At 32.4% G+C, this 23,022-nt stretch overlaps 1 protein-coding gene across 1 annotated transcript; it reads left to right on the top strand.

Moving 5' to 3' along the window:
• Positions 1-12,568: 12,568 nt before the first annotated feature.
• LOC134690076 (uncharacterized) lies at positions 12,569-21,750 on the top strand. Its single transcript, XM_063550051.1, has 2 exons — positions 12,569-13,420; positions 21,682-21,750. The coding sequence occupies exons 1-2, from the start codon at positions 12,569-12,571 to the stop codon at positions 21,748-21,750; spliced, it is 921 nt and encodes a 306-aa protein (XP_063406121.1).
• The last annotated feature ends 1,272 nt before the right edge of the window (positions 21,751-23,022 follow it).

Raw genomic sequence — 23,022 nt, 5'->3', positions numbered from 1 at the left:
GTTATTCAGTATGCACCACATTTTTATGTTATTTCTTCATAGACCAAAAAAATATTACAGTCATTCCTTAATTGAACGTCATACATAATGTTAGGTGCGTGTACATCCATGGGACAATACATACGTCAATGAAAAAAACATAATATTGTGTGTTACGTCACCTCTGAAAAAAATAACATAGACCGATGATAATCTCTTTCTAAATAGTTCAAAATAAACATATTTACATCAATCGTTCTTCCTGTTTAATAACGATGTTTGTTCCGATCACAATACAATGTAAGCCCAAATTAATTGGAGACAGATGGCGTTAAAATTGTAATCTCATGCACCATGAACAATATTTATTGTTATAATGGGTTTAGTTCATAAAGACAGACAGTTAAGACTTAAACCACTCATTTCTCTTGAAGTAAAAAAGAAACGACTGTGAACAGTTTTTCCATTAGGATTTTAAGGTATGTTTCTTTGAAATATTACGTGTGTTCGTTTGGAAAATTATGCACAAGTATTTAATTATCATAATACATGATTGTATGCACCATCGAACTGTACTTCAACTTATTACGGTGACTGGAATATTATTATAATTTTCATGTATTAAACCTGATATAGTTTTAAAAGTTCTGAAAGTAAATCGGACAAGAGGAATCATTCGTGATGTTTGATATGTATTTGCTTATTCAATAAATGGTCATTACGATCATAAAATTAACGTTGTTTTCGCATCTTGGCAAATGCTACAAAATATATTAAACAAATAGATTATCAAAATGTGTTCTTGTTCAATCATTATTGAATGTGAAATAGTGAAACAATCGTTCGCCTTTAGAAGTTACTATGGACCAATTTTGTCAAAATATTAATCTTAGAAACATCGATAATGGATTATTTATTTGCAAGTGAATAATTTGGCCTCATTGAATTCGTATTCTGGTGGCCTTCAATTCTCCCCCTTTAACTAATAAAGGATTCCGCATGATTCGTACGAAACAATGATACACATTATCGAGCCAGTACTATTGCCTTGTAAATAATTTATTTCAAACTTTTTTTATAATTTGGATATATACACGTTTTAGTATGTAATAAATCAAATAAGAGAATTTGAGTGAAATCGGTAAACATGATGTGAAGGTGGGTTCTTGTCTCGTGTCTTGTGTCTTTGCGCAAACAGGTTCTTGAGTTGGTGGCCCCCCGTTTCGTTTGTGTAGGTATGTTCCTGTCTCGTTTATGAAGATGGGATATTATTCCGTTTGGGGTTTCTATCTCGTTTCCATTTGGGGTTGTTGTCTCAGTTGCTGTTGTATAGGATGGTTGGTGTCTCGTTTGTGCAGGTCGGATTTTTTTTTTTTTTGAAGGTATGTTATTGTTTCGTTTGTGTACGATGGTTCCAGTCCCGTTTATGTTTGTGGGTTCCGGTCCTATTTTTGTAGGATGGTTCTTGTCTCGTTTGTGCAGGTGGGATTTTCTCTCGTTTGTGAAGGTATGCTATTGTTTCGTTTGTGTAAGACGGTTCATGTCTCGTTTGTGTTTCTGGGTTGCTGCCCGACTTTTATAGGATGGTTCCTGTCTCGTTTGTGTTTGTGGGTTGCTGTCCTACTTTTACAGGATGGTTCCTGTCTCGTTTGTGTTTGTGGGTTGCTGTCCTACTTTTATAGGATGGTTCCTGTCTCGTTTGTGTTTGTGGGTTGCTGTCCTACTTTTATAGGATGGTTCCTGTCTCGTTTGTAATTATATATGTAACATATCATTTAGATATCTTATGTTGTATTGACCCTAACCGTTAAACTAGTATAGATTATCATTTATACTGAATTATTTTCGAATCGTTGCTCTCGTGCAATAATCTTACAAGAAATATGTTGATATGATATGTATGTCTTTCCAGCCGTTATTATTTAATTAGAAATGCATGAGTAGTGAAGTTAAATATTCGCGAATAAGATGTTAAATCTGTATAGGAAAAATGTTGGAGGGTGTTCACATCTTGGGTTTTAAAGTGCAAAGTGTTCAATTTTGGATTTGAATGCATTAACTGTTTTTTTCGATCCGACTCGTGAGTGATGTTGTGTTGTAATGGAAAATATTCCTATCAGTGGTAACTCGTATGTAGAAAGTAAGTGTTTATAAAATTTACTCCCCCACTTTTCTCTCTCTCTCTTACCTTAATTTTTTTGGGAAACAATTGTTCCAATGAACAGATGAGCTGATTTTATATGCAATAATAAAAAAGAGTTTATTTTTAGAACAAAACTTACTACGTTATTTGTTATTGTTGATTGTAACAAATAAATCGCGCGTAATGGGCACTTAAAGCTAACATAATGCGTAGAACACATCGGAGCATCTAGAAAAAAAAGTAATTACCTAACAAAAAACCAACATAACAAATAGATAAACCGAGGGGTAAGTCATTTCGATTCTGTCTTGGCTACCTATAGAAATTGCTGAAAAACCTGAAGGACATAAACAGTTGAAATACGAACCTCATAGAGAGAGCATCAACAACAACAGTTCGAACGTATCCGTTGCGTTACTGCAATGATTTTGACGGTATAACCCTGACTGCAATTTGTCCTTGCTCCCTGATTTCAAATGAGCTGGAGCTTTTATTCAAGAATTGCATGCAATTGTCATACAAATGAGAGGTTAAGCGCTTTAAAACTATGTTCTTTTCTACATTTGAAAATGCCTGCACCAAGTCGGGAATATGACAGTTGTTGTCCGTTCGTTTGATCTGTTTTATCATTTGATTTTTGCCATTTGATAAGGGACTTTCCGATCTAAATTTTCCTCGGAGTTCAATAATTTTGTGATTTTGCTTTTTGTTATTGTAACACCAATTTACAAATACAATCTCTATATGGTAAAATGTACTTTTATGTCGTTTATTTTCTTGAAAACACAGATTATGCATATATAACTGTTTAGCAGATCAACCCCTTGGTAATGCACGTTGTATAACATGTAATAACATTATTTACTATTTACATAACTATCAATTGAGCTTAATGACATTTTTAATCCAAAAAAATAATTTACAAATGGGTAAATATATATATACTATATACGTGTAGTTTATAAGCAAGCAGGTATAACTAATTTGACTAAATAGTACTGGTTTGGTCCTGCATCAACTTGATTTGTAACATATGTCTTCATTCTAACGCTTTTTTATCCTTTACTTTATACTTAACTCTTTCAAAAACTAAAGATAGTACCACTGCACTGCATCGACAGTTATAATACGATATTTCTGAATTGAAGAGAGTTGAATTTTAAAACGTGAGTTTTGCTGTTAATGATCTTTATGTAATGTATCGTTTTGTCAAATTCGTATTTGGCACAACTTTTTGGAATTTTGGGTCCTCAATGCTCTTCAACTTTGTATTTGTTTGGCTTTTTAACTATTTTGATCTGAGCGTCACTGATGAGTCTTATGTAGACGAAACGCGCGTCTGGCGTATACAATTATAATCCTGGTACTTTTGGTAACTATTTGTATACTTTGAAACAGACGGACGGACGCATCCCATAAATTACCATATAAAGCGGGAGTATAACCATACTGTGATTGGTTACTGGTAGCTTCATGTAAAATAGAAGAAGTCAGTGCATTGTAGAGTCAGTTTTAGTGGGGCTTTGATTTTCTGAATATCTGCATTGTTTTATACTGAACCGTTATTTGTCACGCTACATCTTTTAATATTTCATTAAAGATGTACAATATATCAACTTTTTAAAAGCATAATCGATTCACAGGATCATAGAATTAGATGACCAGGCAAAGAGTATATCATATGATTTTGACTTCAATTTAAAAAAAAGACGACGAATTTGGAAGTTGTGTTGTTGTTTTGTTGTAAATATTTGATTTACAACCTAATGGTTGATTATGATATAAAGAAATATGGACAGCACTTGGTTTGTTACATCTAGCTATAAATCATCAGTCCTGTGGTAAAAGACTGACATCGGTATTTAAGATTTGCGGGATGTACAGATACGTAATCGCTTCTAGTTGTAGTAGTGTCTCGCTCGCGCTGTATATGAAATAACCCACGTACATGTATCAACATTTAGAGGGTCTGTATATAGTATATCTAGAACTCAGGACTGCTATATTGAACTTGCCTTCATTTACCAGTGGTAGTGGACATTTCCGCCTTCAGTCTTCCCGGGCGATCTTTTTTGCAGAACCTATTCAATTTAATAACAATTTGCTCCCGTCCTGATTATGAATGACATATTTGTCCCTGGACGTTAGGAAAAACAACGATCAATTAATTAGTAATTATGTTTAACCCAAGAAATTTTTGTGCAATGTATTAATAAGTTTTTATATTTACTTTCTATTTTTCACTTTTAGAAAAATTCAAAAAGACACAAGGTATAATGGTAAAAAATGACTGGAGTGTAAAGACAATTTGTGTAGTGGTTGGGATTTTACATATCATTTTTATCTTCCGGACGTTTCAAATTAACGACAGAATCATTCATTTGTTTAGTGTAGGAAAAATTCTGACAAACGTTAATAAGATACAGCTTAAGGTACAAGCAAAAACAACCGCAATGTCAAAAGAAAAGTCCTTTTTGACTTTATTTACTTCTTGGGATTCGGACAAAGAAAAATATCTGTGTCGAAACAATACAATAAACAACTGGAATCGGTTACATGAAAATATCACAAGTATTTTATTTACAAACGACTCTGATTTGTCTCGCCGAGTTTCTTCAATGAAATGGAAAGTTCTTCCCGTGACAAAGGTCGGCGCAACAGGAGTGCCCGTTTTAAAGGATTTATTCTATGCCAGCTTTGCTGCGCAAGATTCTGAGTTCTATGCATATGCAAACGGTGACATTCTTTTTACAAATGATTTAATCGACACTATAAAAGCTGTAATTCGGTCAAATATCGGAGATGCCGAAGACTTACTTTTTATTGGAAAACGTTATGATGTGCGGCATGTCAGTGCTGATGAGGCAACAGATTTTGACAGACTGAAAGATACAGTGATAGACAGGGGACAGCTACATAATGCTTGGGCGATGGATTATTTTATTATGAGAAAATCTTATCCACTTCAGGATTATCCTGATCTGGTGATCGGAAGACCACTTGTCGACACATATCTCGTATCAGAGGCTGTGAACCGTCCACGTAGTCACGTAGTTGACATTACGAAAACGTCACCAACTGTCCACCAGGTGACGCTTCTTGGTTCAGTAGGCATTAGAGAAGGGATGTCTAAATTGGATAATCTCTATAATTTCAAAGTGCTTGAGAATGAGACATGGAATCAATTTAGTGGGTTGACTGTATGTGCTCCGTATATTACAACTTTAAGCAGTAACATGAAAATTATGATTATAAAGAGAGGATCCGAAGGCCTGTTTAAAAGATGCCGCATAACAAATAAATACGACAAGAAACAGCAGAAACACAATAAAGTATTAACTAAACTTCGCAAACAACTGAAAGACTTAAATTCAAGGAAAAGAAACAACTATGATTAATGGTATTGAATATTGTAGACTATGTAAAACAAGTGTTCCTTGTTGAAAAATCGTGATCATATTCTGCAGGGGAAATATCATATTTGATCAAAATGAAGACATAGCCATTTTTCTATGAGTATAATCAGAAGTCCATTAGTAGATGTATAGTAAAGGACTTCTGGGTAAATTGACAACATTAATAAGAACATCGTATTTACAAACTACGCCAACTAAAATAAACGATTATATCTTTCTGAAAGTAACTCCACATATTCTAGTTTCATGCAAGATTAAAAACAAAATATGAGAGAAATGTAAAGTTATTGGATTGTTAATGCGCGTACCTCTCACCAAAATGTATCAATTTTAGAAATTATAAACGTTTTATATTGTGTGCTAGAAGTTTTCTCCGCTGGAATTAACGTAATACCATACTATGTTTTTTAAAATAAATTAGAGAGTAGCTAATTTGAGAGCCGTGGTGTAGTGGTTAGTGCATCAGACTACTAACACAAGGGTTCCTGGGAGAAAACTTTAGGGACTGAAGTTTCGGCTCTCCCTTGACATCATTTGCGAGTATGGCCTTGTGGAAACGATGAACGTCCGTCGGCTATACTCGCAAACATTGCATTGCAAGAATTCCAAATATTATTAGGATTTTTAGAACCACGAAAATGAGGTCACGGACAATGTTCATGTGACAGACAAAAACTACATAACTAACCATCTTTATTGACAAGGTTTGAAACATTCAGGTTTTCTATCTCTAAAAGTGGGAGGCATTCTTACAGATAGTTTACTCCGCAGCAGGAATGTGTCTCTTGAAATGCAACTTTTTTTACAAGAGAGACAAAACATTGTAAAAATCATACTACAATAAGCAGAGGCTTAAAAAACTGCACTTTTGTATTACGACATTTACAATGATCAGATTAAATAATCTTGAACGTCCTACATAATGTTAGGTGCGTGTACATCCATGGGACGATGCATACGTCAATGAAAAAAAAACCATTACATTTTATGTGACGTCACCACTGAAAAAAAATAACATAGAATTATGATAATCTCTTTCTAAATAGTTCAAAATAAACATATTTACATCAATCGTTCTTCCTGTTTAATAACGTTGTTTGTTCCGATCACAATACAATGTAAGCCCAAATTAATTGGAGACAGATGGCGTTAAAATTGTGATCTCATGCACCATGAACAATATTTATTGTTATATTGGGTTAAGTTCATAAACATACAGTTAAGGCTTATATATAAAGCCTCTCATTTCTCTTGAAGAAAAAAAGAAATGATAGTTAACAGTTTTTCCATTAGGATTTTAAGGTATGTTTCTTTGAAATATTACGTGTGTTGATTTGGAAAATTATGCACATTTATTTCAATCATGATAAATGATTGTATGCACGATCGAACTGTAGTACCAACAAACTATACTTCAGCCTATTACGGTGACTGATATATTATATATTATTCGTGTAATAAAACCATATATTAGTTATAAAAGTTCTAAAAGTAAATCGGGCAAGAATTATTTGAGATGTTGGATTTGTATTTGCTTAGTCATTAAATGACCTTCAATTATTCCCCTTTAACTAATGAGGGCTTCAGCATGATTCACACGAAACTATGATACATATTATCGAGCCCATGCCTTGGAAGTTTTTAATTTCCAACTTTTTTTATAATTTGGATATATACACGTTTAAGCATGTTATCAATTGAAAAAAATATTAAATACTTAAATTTCGTTTGTGTAGGTAAGTTCCTGCCTTCGTTTATGAAGGTGGATAGGGTCTCGTTTGTGTAGATGTCTCGATCATTGGTGGGTGTCTGTCTCGTTTCGTTTGTGTATGATGGTTGGTGTCTTGTTTGTGCAGGTAGGATCTTGTCTCGTATGGGAAGGTATGTTATTGTTTCGTTTGTGTATGATGATTCATGTCCCCTTTATGTTTGTGGGTTACTGTCTTGTTTATGCCTGTGGGTTCCTGTTCCGTTTATGTTTGTGGGTCACTGTCCTATTTTTGTAGGATGGTTCTTGTCCCGTTTATGTTTATGGGTTCCTGTCCTACTTTTGTAGAATGGTTCCTGTCCCGTTTATGTGTGTGGGTTCCTGTCCTATTTTTGTAGGATGGTTTCTGTCCCGTTTATGTTTGTGGGTTCCTGTCCCGTTTATGTTTATGGGTTCCTGTCCTATTTTTGTTGGATGGTTCCTGTCCCGTTTATGTTTGTGGGTTCCTGTCCTACTTTTGTAGAATGGTTCATGTCCCGTTTATGTTTGTGGGTTCCTGTCCTACTTTTGTAGAATGGTTCATGTCCCGTTTATGTTTGTGGGTTCTTGTCCTATTTTTATAGGATGTTTCCTGTCTCGTTTGTGTTTATATGTGTAACATATCATTTATACATCTAATGTTGTATCGATCGTAACCGTTAAATAGAACACTTTACAGATTATCATTTATACTGAATTATTTTCGAATCGTTGCTCCCGTGCAATAATCTTACAAGAAATATGTTGATATGATATGTATGTCATTCCAGCCGTTATTATTTAATTAGAAATGCATGAGTAATGAAGTTAAATATTCGTGAATAAGATGTTAAATCTGTACAAGAAAAAGGTTGGAGGGTGTTCACATCTTGGGTTTTAAAGTGCAATGTGCTCAATTTTGGATTTGAATGCATTACCTGTTTTTTCGATCCGACTCGTGTGTGATGTTGTGTTCCAGTGGAAAATTTTCCTTTCAGTGGTAACTCGTATGTAGAACGTAAGTGTTTTATATAATTAACTCCCCCTTCTTCTCCGAGCTCTCTTTTACCTTAATATTTTTTTGGAAGCAATTATAATTTTTCCAATGAACAGATTAGCTGATTTTATATGTAATGATAAAAAAGACATGTTTTTTTTAGAAAATTTTCTACGATATTTGTTATTGTTGATTGTAACAAATAAGTCGGGCACTATATTGGGCACTTGAGTAGCTAACATAATACGACGCAGAGCACATCGGAGCATCTAGAAAAATAGTTATTACCTCCTCCCACCCATACAAAAAAAAACAAAAAAACAAAATGTACAACTGAGAGAAAGTCATTTCGATTCCGTCGTAGCGACCTATAGAAATTTCTGAAAATCCAGAAGGACATAAACAGTTGAACCTCAGAGAGAGAGAGCAGCATCAACAACAATTCGAACGTATCCGTATAAATCAATAAATCATCCACATCAGGGGGTTGAGCATATCCATTCGGTAATCGGATATGAAAAAAACTCACATATTCCAAATTTGAAACTATTCTTACTATGATTCGACTTGAGAACACGTACAAGTAAGAGGACAACAATATCCGGCAGCTCCTCGGGTCAAGATGCAGTTGTTCATGATTCATATTTTCCAAAAGGATAGTAAAAGATATATTCAAATTCTGTTTATTTGGTTCATTGAATCAACATAAAATGCGAATTAAGTAAAGATTTTTTTTGTTACGAGTGAAAAATTCCATTCAGACAAGTAAGACTCCGTTTACACTGGCAACGAAATTGAATCAATCTTTATTTGAATCGATCTTAAAAAGACCAGTTTGCGTTTACATTTGCACAGTGCGTTTACATTACAACATAAAAAGAACCGATCTGACCTTTATTTCCTATCTAAATATAACAAAAACCTGAAAAAAGATCGATCGCGATCGATGTAAGCGTTTACTCCAACAAAAAAAAGATCGATTCACATAAGATCGATCTTTTTAAAACCACCACTGGAGGTAGACTTTTTAAGTCCGATTGAAGATCAATCTTACCCGTTTACTCTGGACCAATGATCGATCTTTTATCTTTTATCTTAAAAAGATCGATCTTAGTAAAGATCGATCTTGTTTGTCATTGACGGTAAACGGGTCGTTATGGCATGACCGGGTTGTTGTTCAGTCGCCTCTGTCATATTCATAAGTTTCGGGGGGAATACTAGTGGTAGTTTTTATAAAGTCCCAGTCGCTGGAAAGATTTCATATTTATTTCACATCCATATATTTCAAACATTCAAACATGACTGCCTAACAACATAAAGACATATATAAAGTACAAATTCAAAAGACTGATTGAAATGGGGAAAACGAACCCATCAAATATCTTTTTATTAAATAATATTAATTCGCGTTTGTCAAAGGATTAAAAACATGCTTCTTATAAGTTTGTCAAGAATGGCTTTCGGTAGTTACCACTTATGTCAATTTATCTATATTCTTTGTTACAGCACGTTTTATCATGAAGACGGATATACATCTTTCAAGTTTGATAATTAATCTGAATGAAAGGATTATTATAGTTAAGTGTAAAATACAAGTAACTTTTGAATAGCGTAAAATACAATAAACTGATGAATTACTAAAACGCATATGAAGACTCGGAATAATTAATAAATAGCAAATATTATAAAAAAATAAAAAAAATCCTAAATGTGCATTTTGAACGAACAATTGTCGGGTCATATTGGTATACACTTGTCCTGTTGGCCAATTTGAAGAAAAAAATACTAGAATGGTAGAGGCGAAATAGCTGGTAGATACAATTGTCTTTTAAAATACAACTGCCAAACACGGATCGTAATGATACATGCTATGTGGATAAATTTATTGGTTTTCAAGGGCTAAATTGACAGCGCGTCATTACTACAATGGCTTCCATTTTTTACGATAAAACTGATAAATTCGGTGGTGTAATCTGGAGAGAATTTTGACGATATAACCCTGATTGCAATTTGTCCCCGTTCCCTGATTTCAAATGAGCTGAAGCTTTTATTCAAATATATGTAATTGTTATACAAGTGAGAGGTTTAGCGCTTTAAAACTATGTTCTTTTCTACATTTGAAAATGCCTGCACCGAGTCGGGAATATGACAGTTGTTGTCCGTTCGTTTGATCAGTTTTATCATTTGATTTTTTACATTTGATAAGTGACTTTCTGTTTTGAATTTTCCTCGGAGTTCAATAATTTTGTGATTTTACTTTTTGTTATTGTAACGCCAATTTACAAATACAATCTCTTTATGGTAAAATGTACTTTTATGTCGTTTATTTTCTTGAAAACACAGATTATGCATATGTAACTGTTTAGCAGATCAAGACCTTGGTAATGCACGTTGTATAACATGTAATAACTTTATTTACTATTTACATAACTATCAATGGAGCTAAATGCAATTTTTAATCCAAAAAAATAATTTACAAATGGGTAAATATATTTACTATATTTGTGTTTTTACGTGTTTTATACGTGTTTTTTTAATAAGCAAGCAGGTATAACTTATTTGACTAAATATTACTGGTTTGGTCCTGCATCAACTTGATTTTAAATCTGTAACATATGTCTTCATTCGAACACTTTTTTTATCCATTATTTTATACTTAACTCTTCCGAGAACGTACAACGGCACTGCATCGATAATTAGAATACGATATTTCTGAATTGAAGAGAGTTTGAAATTTGAAACGTGAGTCTTGCTGTTAAGGATATATATGTAATGTATCGTTTTGTATAATTTGAAACAGACGGACGTACGCATCCCCTAAATTACTATATATATATATATAAAACGGGAGTATAAAAATACTGTGATTGATAATTGGAAGCTTCATGTAAAATGTCAGTGCAATGTAGAGTCAGGACAAGTAATGTCTCCCTGAGTTCGATATCTAGTTTTAGTGAAGCTTGGATTTTCTCAATCTCTGCATTGTTTGCTGAACCGTTGTTTGTCACGCGACTTCTTAAATTGGAGATGTACAATGTATAATTAACTTTTTGAAAAGCAAAACGTCGCTGGGCTTTCAAAAGGTTGTAAATGGCATTTTTTTCAAGAAAAAAATATCTCACAAACAGGATTTGAAAATTTTGACAAAATGCATGCTCGTATGTGAACTCGAACATTTTTGTAAATATCAGTGAAATAAAAAGTTTGGCATTTCTGATTATCCGAGAACTTCAACTATTTACATAGAAATAAAGAAATGTATAAATATTTTATTCCAAAAGCCTTTATACAACGATTTCTAAGTTAAAATGCAACATTTTGGAAGCAAACTTTACAAACAACTGACATGAGCAATTTTGTAATATGTCTTATTTCAAATGTTTTGATTGGTCTAACTGTGTGCTTTCTTGTAATACCAAAGATTTCCGCCCGCCCGGACCATTTGTGTCAAAAACTATTTTAGCCAAAAAAGTCATATACAACATTTTGGAAGCCAAACGACGATAATCGATTCACAGGATCATAGAACTAGATGATCAGTCAAATAGTATATGACTTCCATTTACAAAAGATGACGAATTTTGGAAGTTGTGTTGTTGGTTTGTTTCAAAATTTAGGTTTACAACACATTGTTTGATTATAAATAAGAAATATTGGTCAGCACTGGACTTGTTTCATCTAGTTGTCAAACCTGTGGTAAAAGAGTGACATCGTTCGTGTATATACGGGATGTACAAATACGCAATCGCTTCTAGCTGTAATAGTGTCACGCTGGCTCTGTATACATGAGAAAACCTACGTACATGTATCAACGTTTGGATGGGTCCATATGTGTTTTTTTAGTACACATTTCTGCTATATTGAACTTACCCCGTTTGCCAGTGGTCGTGGACATTACCGCCTTCATTCTTCCCGGGCGATCTATTTTACATTACATATTGAATTTAATAACAATTTGCTCCCGTCCTGAATATGAATGACATATTTGTACATGGACGTTAGGAAAAACAACGATCAGTTAATTAATAATTTAGTTTTACCCAAGAATTTGTTGTGCTATGTATTAATAAGTTTTTATATTTACTTTCCTTTTTTCACTTTTAGAAAAATTCAAAAAGACACAAGGCATAATGGTAAAAAATGACTGGAGTATAAAGACAATTTGTGTAGTGGTTGGGATTTTACATATCATTTTTATCTTCCGGACGTTTCAAACTAACGACAGAATCATTCATTTGTTTAGTGTAGGAAAAATTCTGACAAACGTTAATAAGATACAGCTTAAGGTACAAGCAAAAACAACCGCAATGTCAAAAGAAAAGTCCTTTTTGACTTTATTTACTTCTTGGGATTCGGACAAAGAAAAATATCTGTGTCGAAACAATACAATAAACAACTGGAATCGGTTACATGAAAATATCACAAGTATTTTATTTACAAACGACTCTGATTTGTCTCGCCGAGTTTCTTCAATGAATTGGAAAGTTCTTCCCGTGACAAAGGTCGGCGCAACAGGAGTGCCCGTTTTAAAGGATTTGTTCTATGCCAGCTTTGCTGCGCAAGATTCTGAGTTCTATGCATATGCAAACGGTGACATTCTTTTTACAAATGATTTAATCGATACTATAAAAGCTGTAATTCGATCAAATATCGGAGATGCCGAAGACTTACTTTTTATAGGAAAACGTTATGATGTGCGGCATGTCAGTGCAGACGAAGCAATCAATTTAGACAGACTGAAAGAAACAGTGATAGACAGGGGACAGCTACATAATGCTTGGGGGATCGATTATTTTATAATGAGAAAATCTTATCCACTTCAGGATTATCCTGATCTGGTTATTGGAAGACCACTTGTCGACACATACCTCGTATCAGAGGCTGTGAACCGTCCACGTAGTCATGTGGTTGACATTACGAAAACGTCGCCAACTGTCCACCAGGTGACACTCCCTGGTTCGGCAGGCATTAGAGAAGGGATGTCTAAATTGGATAATCTCTATAATTTCAAATTACTTGAGAATGAGACATGGAATCAATTTAGTGGATTGACTGTATGTGCTCCATATTTTACAACTATAAGCAGTAACATGAAAATAAGGATAAAAAAGAGAGGATCCGAAGCCATGTTTAAAAGATGCCGCATTACAAATAAACATGTAAAGAAACAACAGAAACAAAATAAAATTTTAACTAAACTTCACAAACAACTAAAAGACTTAAATTTAAGGAAAATAAACAATAATGATTTAGTGTATTGAATATCGTAGACTATGCAAAACAAGTGTTTCTTGTTGAAAATCGTGATTATATTCTGCAGGAGAAATGTCATAATTGATCAAAATGTAGACAATAGCCATTTCTCTACGAGTTCAATCAGAAGTCCATTACGCGATGTCTAGTAATGGACTTCTGGTTAAATTGACAACATTAATAAGAACATCGTATTAAAACAAACTACCACTAACTAAAATAAACGATTATATCTTTCTAAATGTAACTCCACATGATCCAGTTTCATGCAAGATTTGATAGAAATGTTATTGAATTGTTAATACGTGCGCGTGCGTAACAGTGGGCTTTGATTCACCACAGAAAACCAATCAGATCACAAAGAAGTAAAAACATTGTTGACAACTCTAATGGGGTTCAAACTTTTAACTGTTTTGTTCAAATAGATATAGGAAGATGTGGTGTGAGTGCCAATGAGACAACTCTCCATCCAAATAACAATTTAAAAAGTAAACCATTATAGGTTAAAGTACGGCCTTCAACACGGAGCCTTGGCTCACACCGAACAACAAGCTATAAAGGGCCCCAAAATTACTAGTGTAAAACCATTCAAACGGGAAAACCAACGGTCTAATCTATATAAACAAAACGAGAAACGAGAAACGAGAAACACGTATATATTACATAAACAAACGACAACTACTGTACATCAGATTCCTGAAATAGGACAGGTGCAAACATTTGCAGCGGGATTAAACGTTTTAATGGATCCAAACCTTCTCCCTTTTTCTGAAACAATAGCATAACATCACAAAATAGTCTAGTTCTGGAATAAGGATTTTAGATTTTCCGTATTCAAATTTCCAAATGCAGATACTTAGAATATATTTATTAAATCTCATATTTTACACTTTTGTTAATCAAATGCCCTGACGTTATACGTGATATTAGTGTCAATTTTGGTAACGTCGTATAAATCGTGTACTTTATTGAAGTGATATGTTATTGCCTTCACGGACAGTAAAGTCTTTAAACACATTGTTTTTGTCTATAAAAGGAGATAATGGTTTACATGTTTTTGTGTATAAAAGGAGATAAAGGGTTTTACGTCCGTGTAACACTTATCAATTCAAAGTTTTAAAATTTTTAATGGATGCACAATCTTTAAACTTCATTACTGTTATCCCATGTGATGTTTAAATATGTTTAATTGAAATACAACGACTTATTCTTTTAAATTTTTATTTTTGTAATTAAAAATGATTTGATATATTTTGTGCTATTTATTCCTAACTAAGAATGATTATAATCAGAGCCGTGTTAACATGTTCCCCTTTTTTCGCCCCTTTTCTATTTATCAAACTTTCAAAAAGTGAAATAATCAAAATTTAACGTTCAGTTTAGTATTTTAAAAGTTTGATCAAATTTCTAAACTATCAAATTTCTAAACAAAATTTAGAGTTTTGGTATTTTAATTATTTGGTTAAAATATCAAAATTTCAAAACTTTTACACAATTTGGAATTTTGATATTTTAAAACTTTGATCAAAATTCCAAAAATTTAAAATTTCAAAACTTTTTAAAACTTAGAATTGATAAGTGTTACACGGACCGTTTTACACCATGTTCTCTGTATAGGACAAACAAAATTTTTAGGTATACGTAGTTAGTTCTATTAACGAAACAATATGCTGGATATTCAGTAAATGCATACATAAGGATTTGTCGCCTACGATTTGTTGTTATATATTTCATGTAAAAATTATTCAGAGACTATTTCAAGTTAGGGGATTTAATCAAGATTGGTACCAATAGAAGTAGAACTCTCATAGTTTTTTTTCTTTTTTTTTTGGGGGGGGGGGGGGGGGTAATATATCGTATTTGTTGTGAACCGTTAATTATCAATTTCTGATGATACACACAAAATTGATTTTCATCCTAAAATTAGCTTTATATTCCAACTAAGTTATATTGAAAAATAACAAAAGTAAAATTATGACCAAATAAACAAAAATATATATTATGCGTCTTTCAACACATGGTTGGTAAATGCCGTCGAAATGTAGTTTTGCATAAAATCCTAATGATTTTTTCAATGGCTGACCGATTTATTCGTATATTGAGAAAGCCAGGACTATAAAACCTATAAATATATGTATAAGAGCATTGGAGAGGATGGTTAATTATAGGCAGTAGGAACGTTTTTCTTGCATTGTGGAACTATCATGAAGCTATAATGATGGATAAAATGTACGTCACACCAAAGTTTACTTATCACTTTCAGAGTTCATTTGTTATATAGTTTTGTAAAGTTTTGAAAAGCTTAAATGGAAGACTAGTATGAAGTTTTGAACTGAAACTTTTACGAATAATATACTTTTAAGGATTGTTCCTGTTATTTTATTGGTTATTAAAGAACAAATTTAGCGTAATGTGATTTTATCGTGTTTTTTTCTCGATTTGCTTGAAATTATAAGCTTTACAAAACATGTGATAGATCAAAACGCAACATTATTTGTTTTTGTCCTTAAATAGTAAATGAATGTGAAAATTACAAAAACATCTCTTGTTTTCAAAACTAATAAACATTAATTATATGAACAATTACAGGTTTAGCTAGCTATAAAATCAGATTTCTTTCAAAATTGTCTACATAAGAAAATGTCTGTACCGAGTCAGGAATATGACGGTTGTTATCCGTTCGTTTGATGTGTCTTAACTTTTGATTTTGCCATTTGATTTTTCGTTTTGAATTTTTCCCGGAGTTCAGTATTTTTGTGATTTCACTTTTTATAGATAATAGATATAGGAAGATGTGGTGTGAGTGCCAATGAGACACATCTACACTCAAATAACAATTTAAAAAAGTAAACCATTATAGGTCAATGTAAGGTCTTCAACACGGAGCCTTGGCTCACACCAATTAACAAGCTATAAAGGGCCCTAAAATTACTAGTGTAAAACCATTTAAACGATCTTATCTATATAAGAAAGAACGAGAAAGTTTAACTTGACCCACGCTTTAACCGAAAATTAATTGATTGAGCGATGATGATTTACGCAATTTTATCACTCTACTAAAGAAGAAGCATGTTATTTTTATCCAATGGGCCCACAAAGAGCATTTAACATGCACAATAAAAGACATTATTTAAGACACCACTTGAACAGAAAAAAATCAAAATAATTGCGTCCAAAATTTGTTTTATTTGCAGCGGAAGCCGCAGTGCATAGAGAAAGCAACCGCGATCTTCGCCCGGAAACCGACACTTCCAAGTAAATAAGGTTAATCGAATTTACAACCCCAGTGTTGACAATCTTGTGATCAGTATATATATAGTTCTTAGATCGTTCGGAAAACAAGGCTTCGGAAATTCTTTAGATAGTGGAAAAATATGGGTATGATTGCCGACAAGACAATTCTCTACCAAAGAATTTAACTATTATAGATCACAGTACGGCTCTCAACAATGAGCAAAATTGATACCGCACAGTAAGCTATAAAAGGCCCCGAAATAAAATAAAGTAAAACAATTCAAACGAGAAAAGTAACGGCCTGATTTAATCAAAGTGATGGAAATCACTCATGGAAAAATTAGAAGAGTAGTTTGAATTATTTGCATTTACAGCAGGTCTTGCTTTTCCAGTATGAGGATAAATGAGCTCAAATTAAATAATATGGGTCACTTAATTTGCACAATTCTATTTAAACTGTAATTCATTTCTTATCAAAATTATGTTGCAGGTTCTGAACATGTTTTAAAAAAACAAAATAAATGCAAAAATTCTTTAAGTAAATGTTACCAACCATCCTTGTAGGACATAAATCAGCTTAAAACTTTAAAGTGTCAACCAAAACAATTGAAACATGTAGTTTTGGGGCATTTTGTAAGTTGAAACAGAGGTTATATGGCATTGAAGATTACAAGTTTTAGAGTGCCTGTTGATCAATTTTTAAAGTATTTTTCAACGCAGGGCATTGAAAATGTACTTTTTCAACATAAACAAATTAAAAAACTTATCTTATTGAAATGTGGATTCTTTCTTAATTGCAAAAATATATATTCACTTTGAATAAAAATTCAAATGACAAAAATCGACATAATGATTGATGGGAAATAAACTAATAAACAATGGTTTGTTATAATTAAAAGATTTTTTTTTTTTCAACTGTTTCAAGCCAATTCCTGATAAAAAAAGATTGTACTAATTCAATTGTTGATTAATTACAGATGATTATTGGAAATTTATCAAGTAAATTATAGGCCTTACTTGTTTACCTTTAATGTATTCATATTTATATTCATATTTCATTTTTTTAAGATCTTGTTAATCCATTAATCATTTATCTTTCAGATACAATTTACAGAATCACTATATGTAATGTAGATCAAAAGTAATTGGCAATAAATAAATCTATCATCCTTATAAATATCACACATTTAATGTACACATTTGAGAATTCAATTAAATTGAGGTCAAATACTTGTGTATTAACAATTATATGTATATTGAGTGGTCTGTAAAATTATATAAGACTGAGGTTGATAGGTAATGTGGTCAATTTGATTGGCAGTTTAGGAGGTTGGGCATTGTAATTAAAGGTCCACCTTGTCTCTGATTGTTTAGTGATAATTACAAATGTCAATCATACTAGTTGAATCAATACCCAGTTACCTAATGTTTTTTTTTTAAAAAGCCTGCACATCAACACACTTTATTGACATACATTCTTGAATGAACTGTTCCAATATTATACCAAGTTTTTTTCAGTTTATATGTGTATTATGTGCACATACATGAGAACCATAGGGAACTATATTTCAGTGTGAATACATTTAGTAACAGTAGCTAACCTGTCCTGTTGTTAGGGAGGCCAGTGCCTAAGTAAAGATTTAGAAAAAGTTCTAATCTTTCCAAAAACTTAGCAATAAACGGGGAAAAATTGATATACAGCAACAAACGACAGCCCCTGAATTTACAGGTCCCTTACCTGGGACAGGCACATATAAAATGTGGCGAAGTTGAACATGTTTGCTAGCGCCAAATCCTCCTCTAACATGAAAATGCAACAGTACAACATATACACTCGCACATTCAAACCTAGTATCATATCTTCTTCAATTTAATTCAATGTGTCTCAAGTCAGATGTTTTCTTATCACATATATTTAGTCGACTTTAATGTAAGTCTCCTTTGCAGTTACTTAGATCGATTATGAGACAATTATCAAGCAAATTGGGACAGAGTTTGGTGTTGTCACACATAATTTGTTCATTCATTCAACTCGTAAAATATTGCTGTTTGATTTAAAAAAAAATTGATGAGCAACAAGACTTTACCGATGTTTACTGGGTATGTACCCGAATAAAGACGATACAGATATGTGCAACGTAAAAATAAAATATATGGCAATGTATGGAATGAATGTATCATTTATAATGATATTTTTTTTGTAATTTAAATGCCACTTGTTGCAGATATATAAAAAAAAAACCAAGAATGTGTCCAAAGTACACGAATGCCCCACTCGCACTATCATTTTCCATGTTCAATGGACCATGAAATTGGATAAAAAATATAATTAGGCATTAAAATTAGAAAGATAATATCATAAGGAACATGGGTACTAAGTTTCAAGTTGATTGGATTTCAACTTCATCAAAAACTACCTTGACCAAAAACTTTAACCTGAAACATGCACTTTCATTTTCTATGTTCAGTGGACCGTGAAATTGGGGTCAAAAGTTTAATTTGGTTTAAAAATTAGAAAGATCATATCATAAGGAACATGTGTACTAAGTTTCAAGTTGATTGGACTTCAACTTCATCAAAAACTACCTTGACCAAAAACTTTAACCTGAAGCGGGACAGACGGACGAACGGACAGACAGACAGACGGACGAACAGACCAGAAAACATAATGCCCCTCTACTATCGTAGGTGGGGCATAAAAATCTCCGAATTTCACGGATTCGTTGATGAAGTGTTGAAGTTTGCGTTAATTCCTAAAACGATCAATATTCTAATTGATACGAATATTATTCAAGTAATATTTATATTTCCTCTTTGGTCTCCGGAAAATTTGTGTAAATATGTTAAATGTTTATTGTTGAGTTGCTGTCTCATTGAAATGTACTCAAATTAGATTTGATTGAAATATTATGGTATATTGAAAAGAGAAACGCATTTCAACAAGGTGAAATCAAATATAAATAACAAATTCATATTTTATGCTGTGGCATATTCAATTTGGTAGACCACCATGCGACCTCTTCATTTTGATTATTTTTAGATTTCTGTATACTAATTCTAAAAGAAATGAATTGTACAACAGAAACAAGTTTTAACACCGGTTTTTGTTTTTTCTTCTTTGTTTATGAACATTTCAATCTTTTTATTACTATTGTAGATACATGAAATTAAGGAAAAATTGCATGTTAGAAACGCGAGCAGATATTTTGACAATAATCGTATTTACTTAAATTCGGTCTCTTTGCTCTTTTATTTCTTTGACATGTTGAACAGTTAGCAGATTTGAAACAGCCAAACGGACTGTTAAAAACTGAAAAGCGTTGCTTAAAAGAGTGGTTGTACCAGTTTTAATTGATGCGCATTTTTATACAAGCCTACTGGTCTATTTATCAGAACAGGCTTTCGAATATGACGTCCTTTTTTTTTTTTTTTTTTATCAAACACCATGTTCTAATTCTAATAAAACATGGGCTGCATGTGATTAACGCCACAAATAAAATTGCAACAATGCCGGAGTTTAAGATGTTAATTTTTGTTTGTGTAAATTTGGAGACTTATTCCTGTGGAATGAAATACTTCTTGCTAAGGCCATAGTTATTATATTTTTAGTTTTACGAAAATTTTTGAAAAAACCAATGGGTAGGAGGATGGATAAAAAAAAAATAAAAAATGCTGCTGCTGATTTTTATTTTAATACCAACCGTCAATATCATTTTTTTTTTTATTTATTTCACCAGGAGATTTTCTACTAGTGTAACAACTATTTTTTTTTTCTTGACAAGGTTTGAATTGAAAATCAATGTGCAACAACTTACTTAATCACCAAGAGCATAAATTTAGATTCTTTCATGCAGGTATGAACTAAATTTTTTTTTTTTTGCATGAAAAACACTGGGTTGGAGGAGAAAAAAAAATAAAAATCAACATTTTTAATTTTATTTTTTTTCCTATTTTGGCAAAAATTAGGGTAGGAGGCTTCGTAAAACTAAAAATAAAAAAACTACGAGCTAAAGTGATAAGGCTAGAGGGTACACAAACACCAAAAATTTAAACATTTTTTTTTCATTACAATTTAATTTAGTAACTATATGATATGGTACACAAATTAACCTCAGACATTTACACCTTACAATCATTCCATACACCAAATATAGTAGACCTATTGCATACAGTAGAAGAAAAACAAACTGAAAACACAAAAACTTCACTATATATATAACCACTTAACCATGAAAATGAGGTCAAGGTCAGATGACACCTGCCAGTTGGACATGTACACCTTAGTGGTTCCATACACGGAATAAACTAGACCTATTGCTCATAGTATCTTAGATATGGACTTAACCACCAAAACTTAACCTTATTGTTCACTGATCCATGAAATAAGGTTGAGGTCAAGTGTAAACTGTCTGATGGGCAGGATGTCCTTCCAAGGGGTTTATTCCCGATTGTCCCACTTTTTAAAAACCACATTTTTGGGCTATTATCATGAAAAAAAATCACAGTTTTACGATTAAACTTTTTTTCTTCTTCATACTTTCAATAAAGATAGAGTGGACCAATCTGAATAGATCTAACTTAAAAAAAAAAAAAAACTAGAAGTAGGTGTTAATATAAGAAAGTTTTATAAAACTTATTGCTTTTTTTGTGTCAAATTGACCATTCTGTCAATTTGTCAATTTTGGAATTTACTCTTTTTTTAGAACACAAATCATATTATTTCAACTTCTTTGTTATAATTGATAGAAAAAATACATATTTGAGAAATTTGAAAGATTTTTTTTATATGGATGCACATGCTTCTGGTTAAATCATTTCTTGTACCCCCATCTATTTTCTCTAAAGTTTGCTGCCGTCTAGAATTTTTCCAGATCAGCCTTTCCAAGAATCACTATTAAAGGTTGTTTTTCCAATTTTCCCATTGTTTTTGCAGTCAACAGGACTCTTCACCAATTATAAAGAAGAGCCAGACTTTCATAACAAACAAGAAGATGTGGTATGATTGTCAATGAGACAACTCTCCCAAAGAGACCAAATGACGCAGAAATTAACAACTATAGGTCACCATACGGCCTTCAACAATGAGCAAATCCCAAACCACAAAGCTACAAAAGGACCCAAAATGACTAATGTAAAACGAGAAAACTAATGGCATAAGGCATGCACAAATAATGAACGAAAAACAAATATGTTACACGGCAACAAACGACAACCACCAACTTACAGGCTCCTGGCCTGGGACATCACCACAACAAAGATACTAAGTACAGATCTGAGAGTACTCACAGTACTGTCTGCGAGTTCAAAGCCAATAAAAAATAATTTTAAAAAATATGCATCTTAGACTAAAAAAATTTTTTTTTTTTAAAAGACTTCATATTATATTATATGATACTTCAATTACTATGAGCAAAATAAAATATGTAAATATTATTATTTGTTCTTATTTTGTTCATATTTTATAAGTTACATTGATTAGTAATCTTTGATTAACTGCAACACGCTATAAACACAAATTAATCATTATAAAAACAGTTCCCAATTGTCCCACATTTAAACTTCCCAATTGTCCCACATTTAAACTTCCCAATTGTCCCACAAACATATTCCCGATTGTCCCACAAAATTTCATTACCTTTTTACCTGTAATTTCAAAAAGTGGGACAATCGGGAAGGTACCTACATACCAAATATAGTTATCCTATTACTTATAATAAGAGAGATTTTAACATAACAAAAATCTGAACTTTTTTTTTCAAGTAGTCACTGAACCATGAAAATGAGGTTAAGGACCTTGGACATGTGACTGACAGAAACTTCGTAACATGAGGCATTCATATACAAAGTATGAAACATCCAGGTCTTCCACCTCACAAGTATAAACAAATGAATATTTATCCATGATAATGATAGTTTTTTTTCTCACACTAGTTATTCTCCCATATGTGTTTGCCTTACTGTATTTTTTATTAATTTTCTTTAAAACGTTATAGATTCTAAAGACTTGAAGGAACATGGCGTCACATTTCACAAAAGTAATGAATTGCTTTAATTTTGTCAATGGAAGACCTCATGTACAGCTAATAATGTATGCTGTGTGGTTAAGTTTTTGCTCATTGATGAAGGAAGTTAAGGATGACTTACAGTTGTTGTAAATCACCATTAATATCCAGTGGATATGTAATGTGTTAACGGCCATAACATTGCCTCTGCTTTTTATAAACCAATCTGGCAATAAAGATCATCTTCACAAATGTTTATTGTCAGTTTTATG

Source organism: Mytilus trossulus, chromosome 11 (genome assembly GCF_036588685.1).
Source record: "Mytilus trossulus isolate FHL-02 chromosome 11, PNRI_Mtr1.1.1.hap1, whole genome shotgun sequence".
Taxonomy (NCBI): domain Eukaryota; kingdom Metazoa; phylum Mollusca; class Bivalvia; order Mytilida; family Mytilidae; genus Mytilus; species Mytilus trossulus.
Note: the sequence above shows the minus strand (reverse complement) of the source record. Positions and strands in the feature narration are given on the sequence as shown.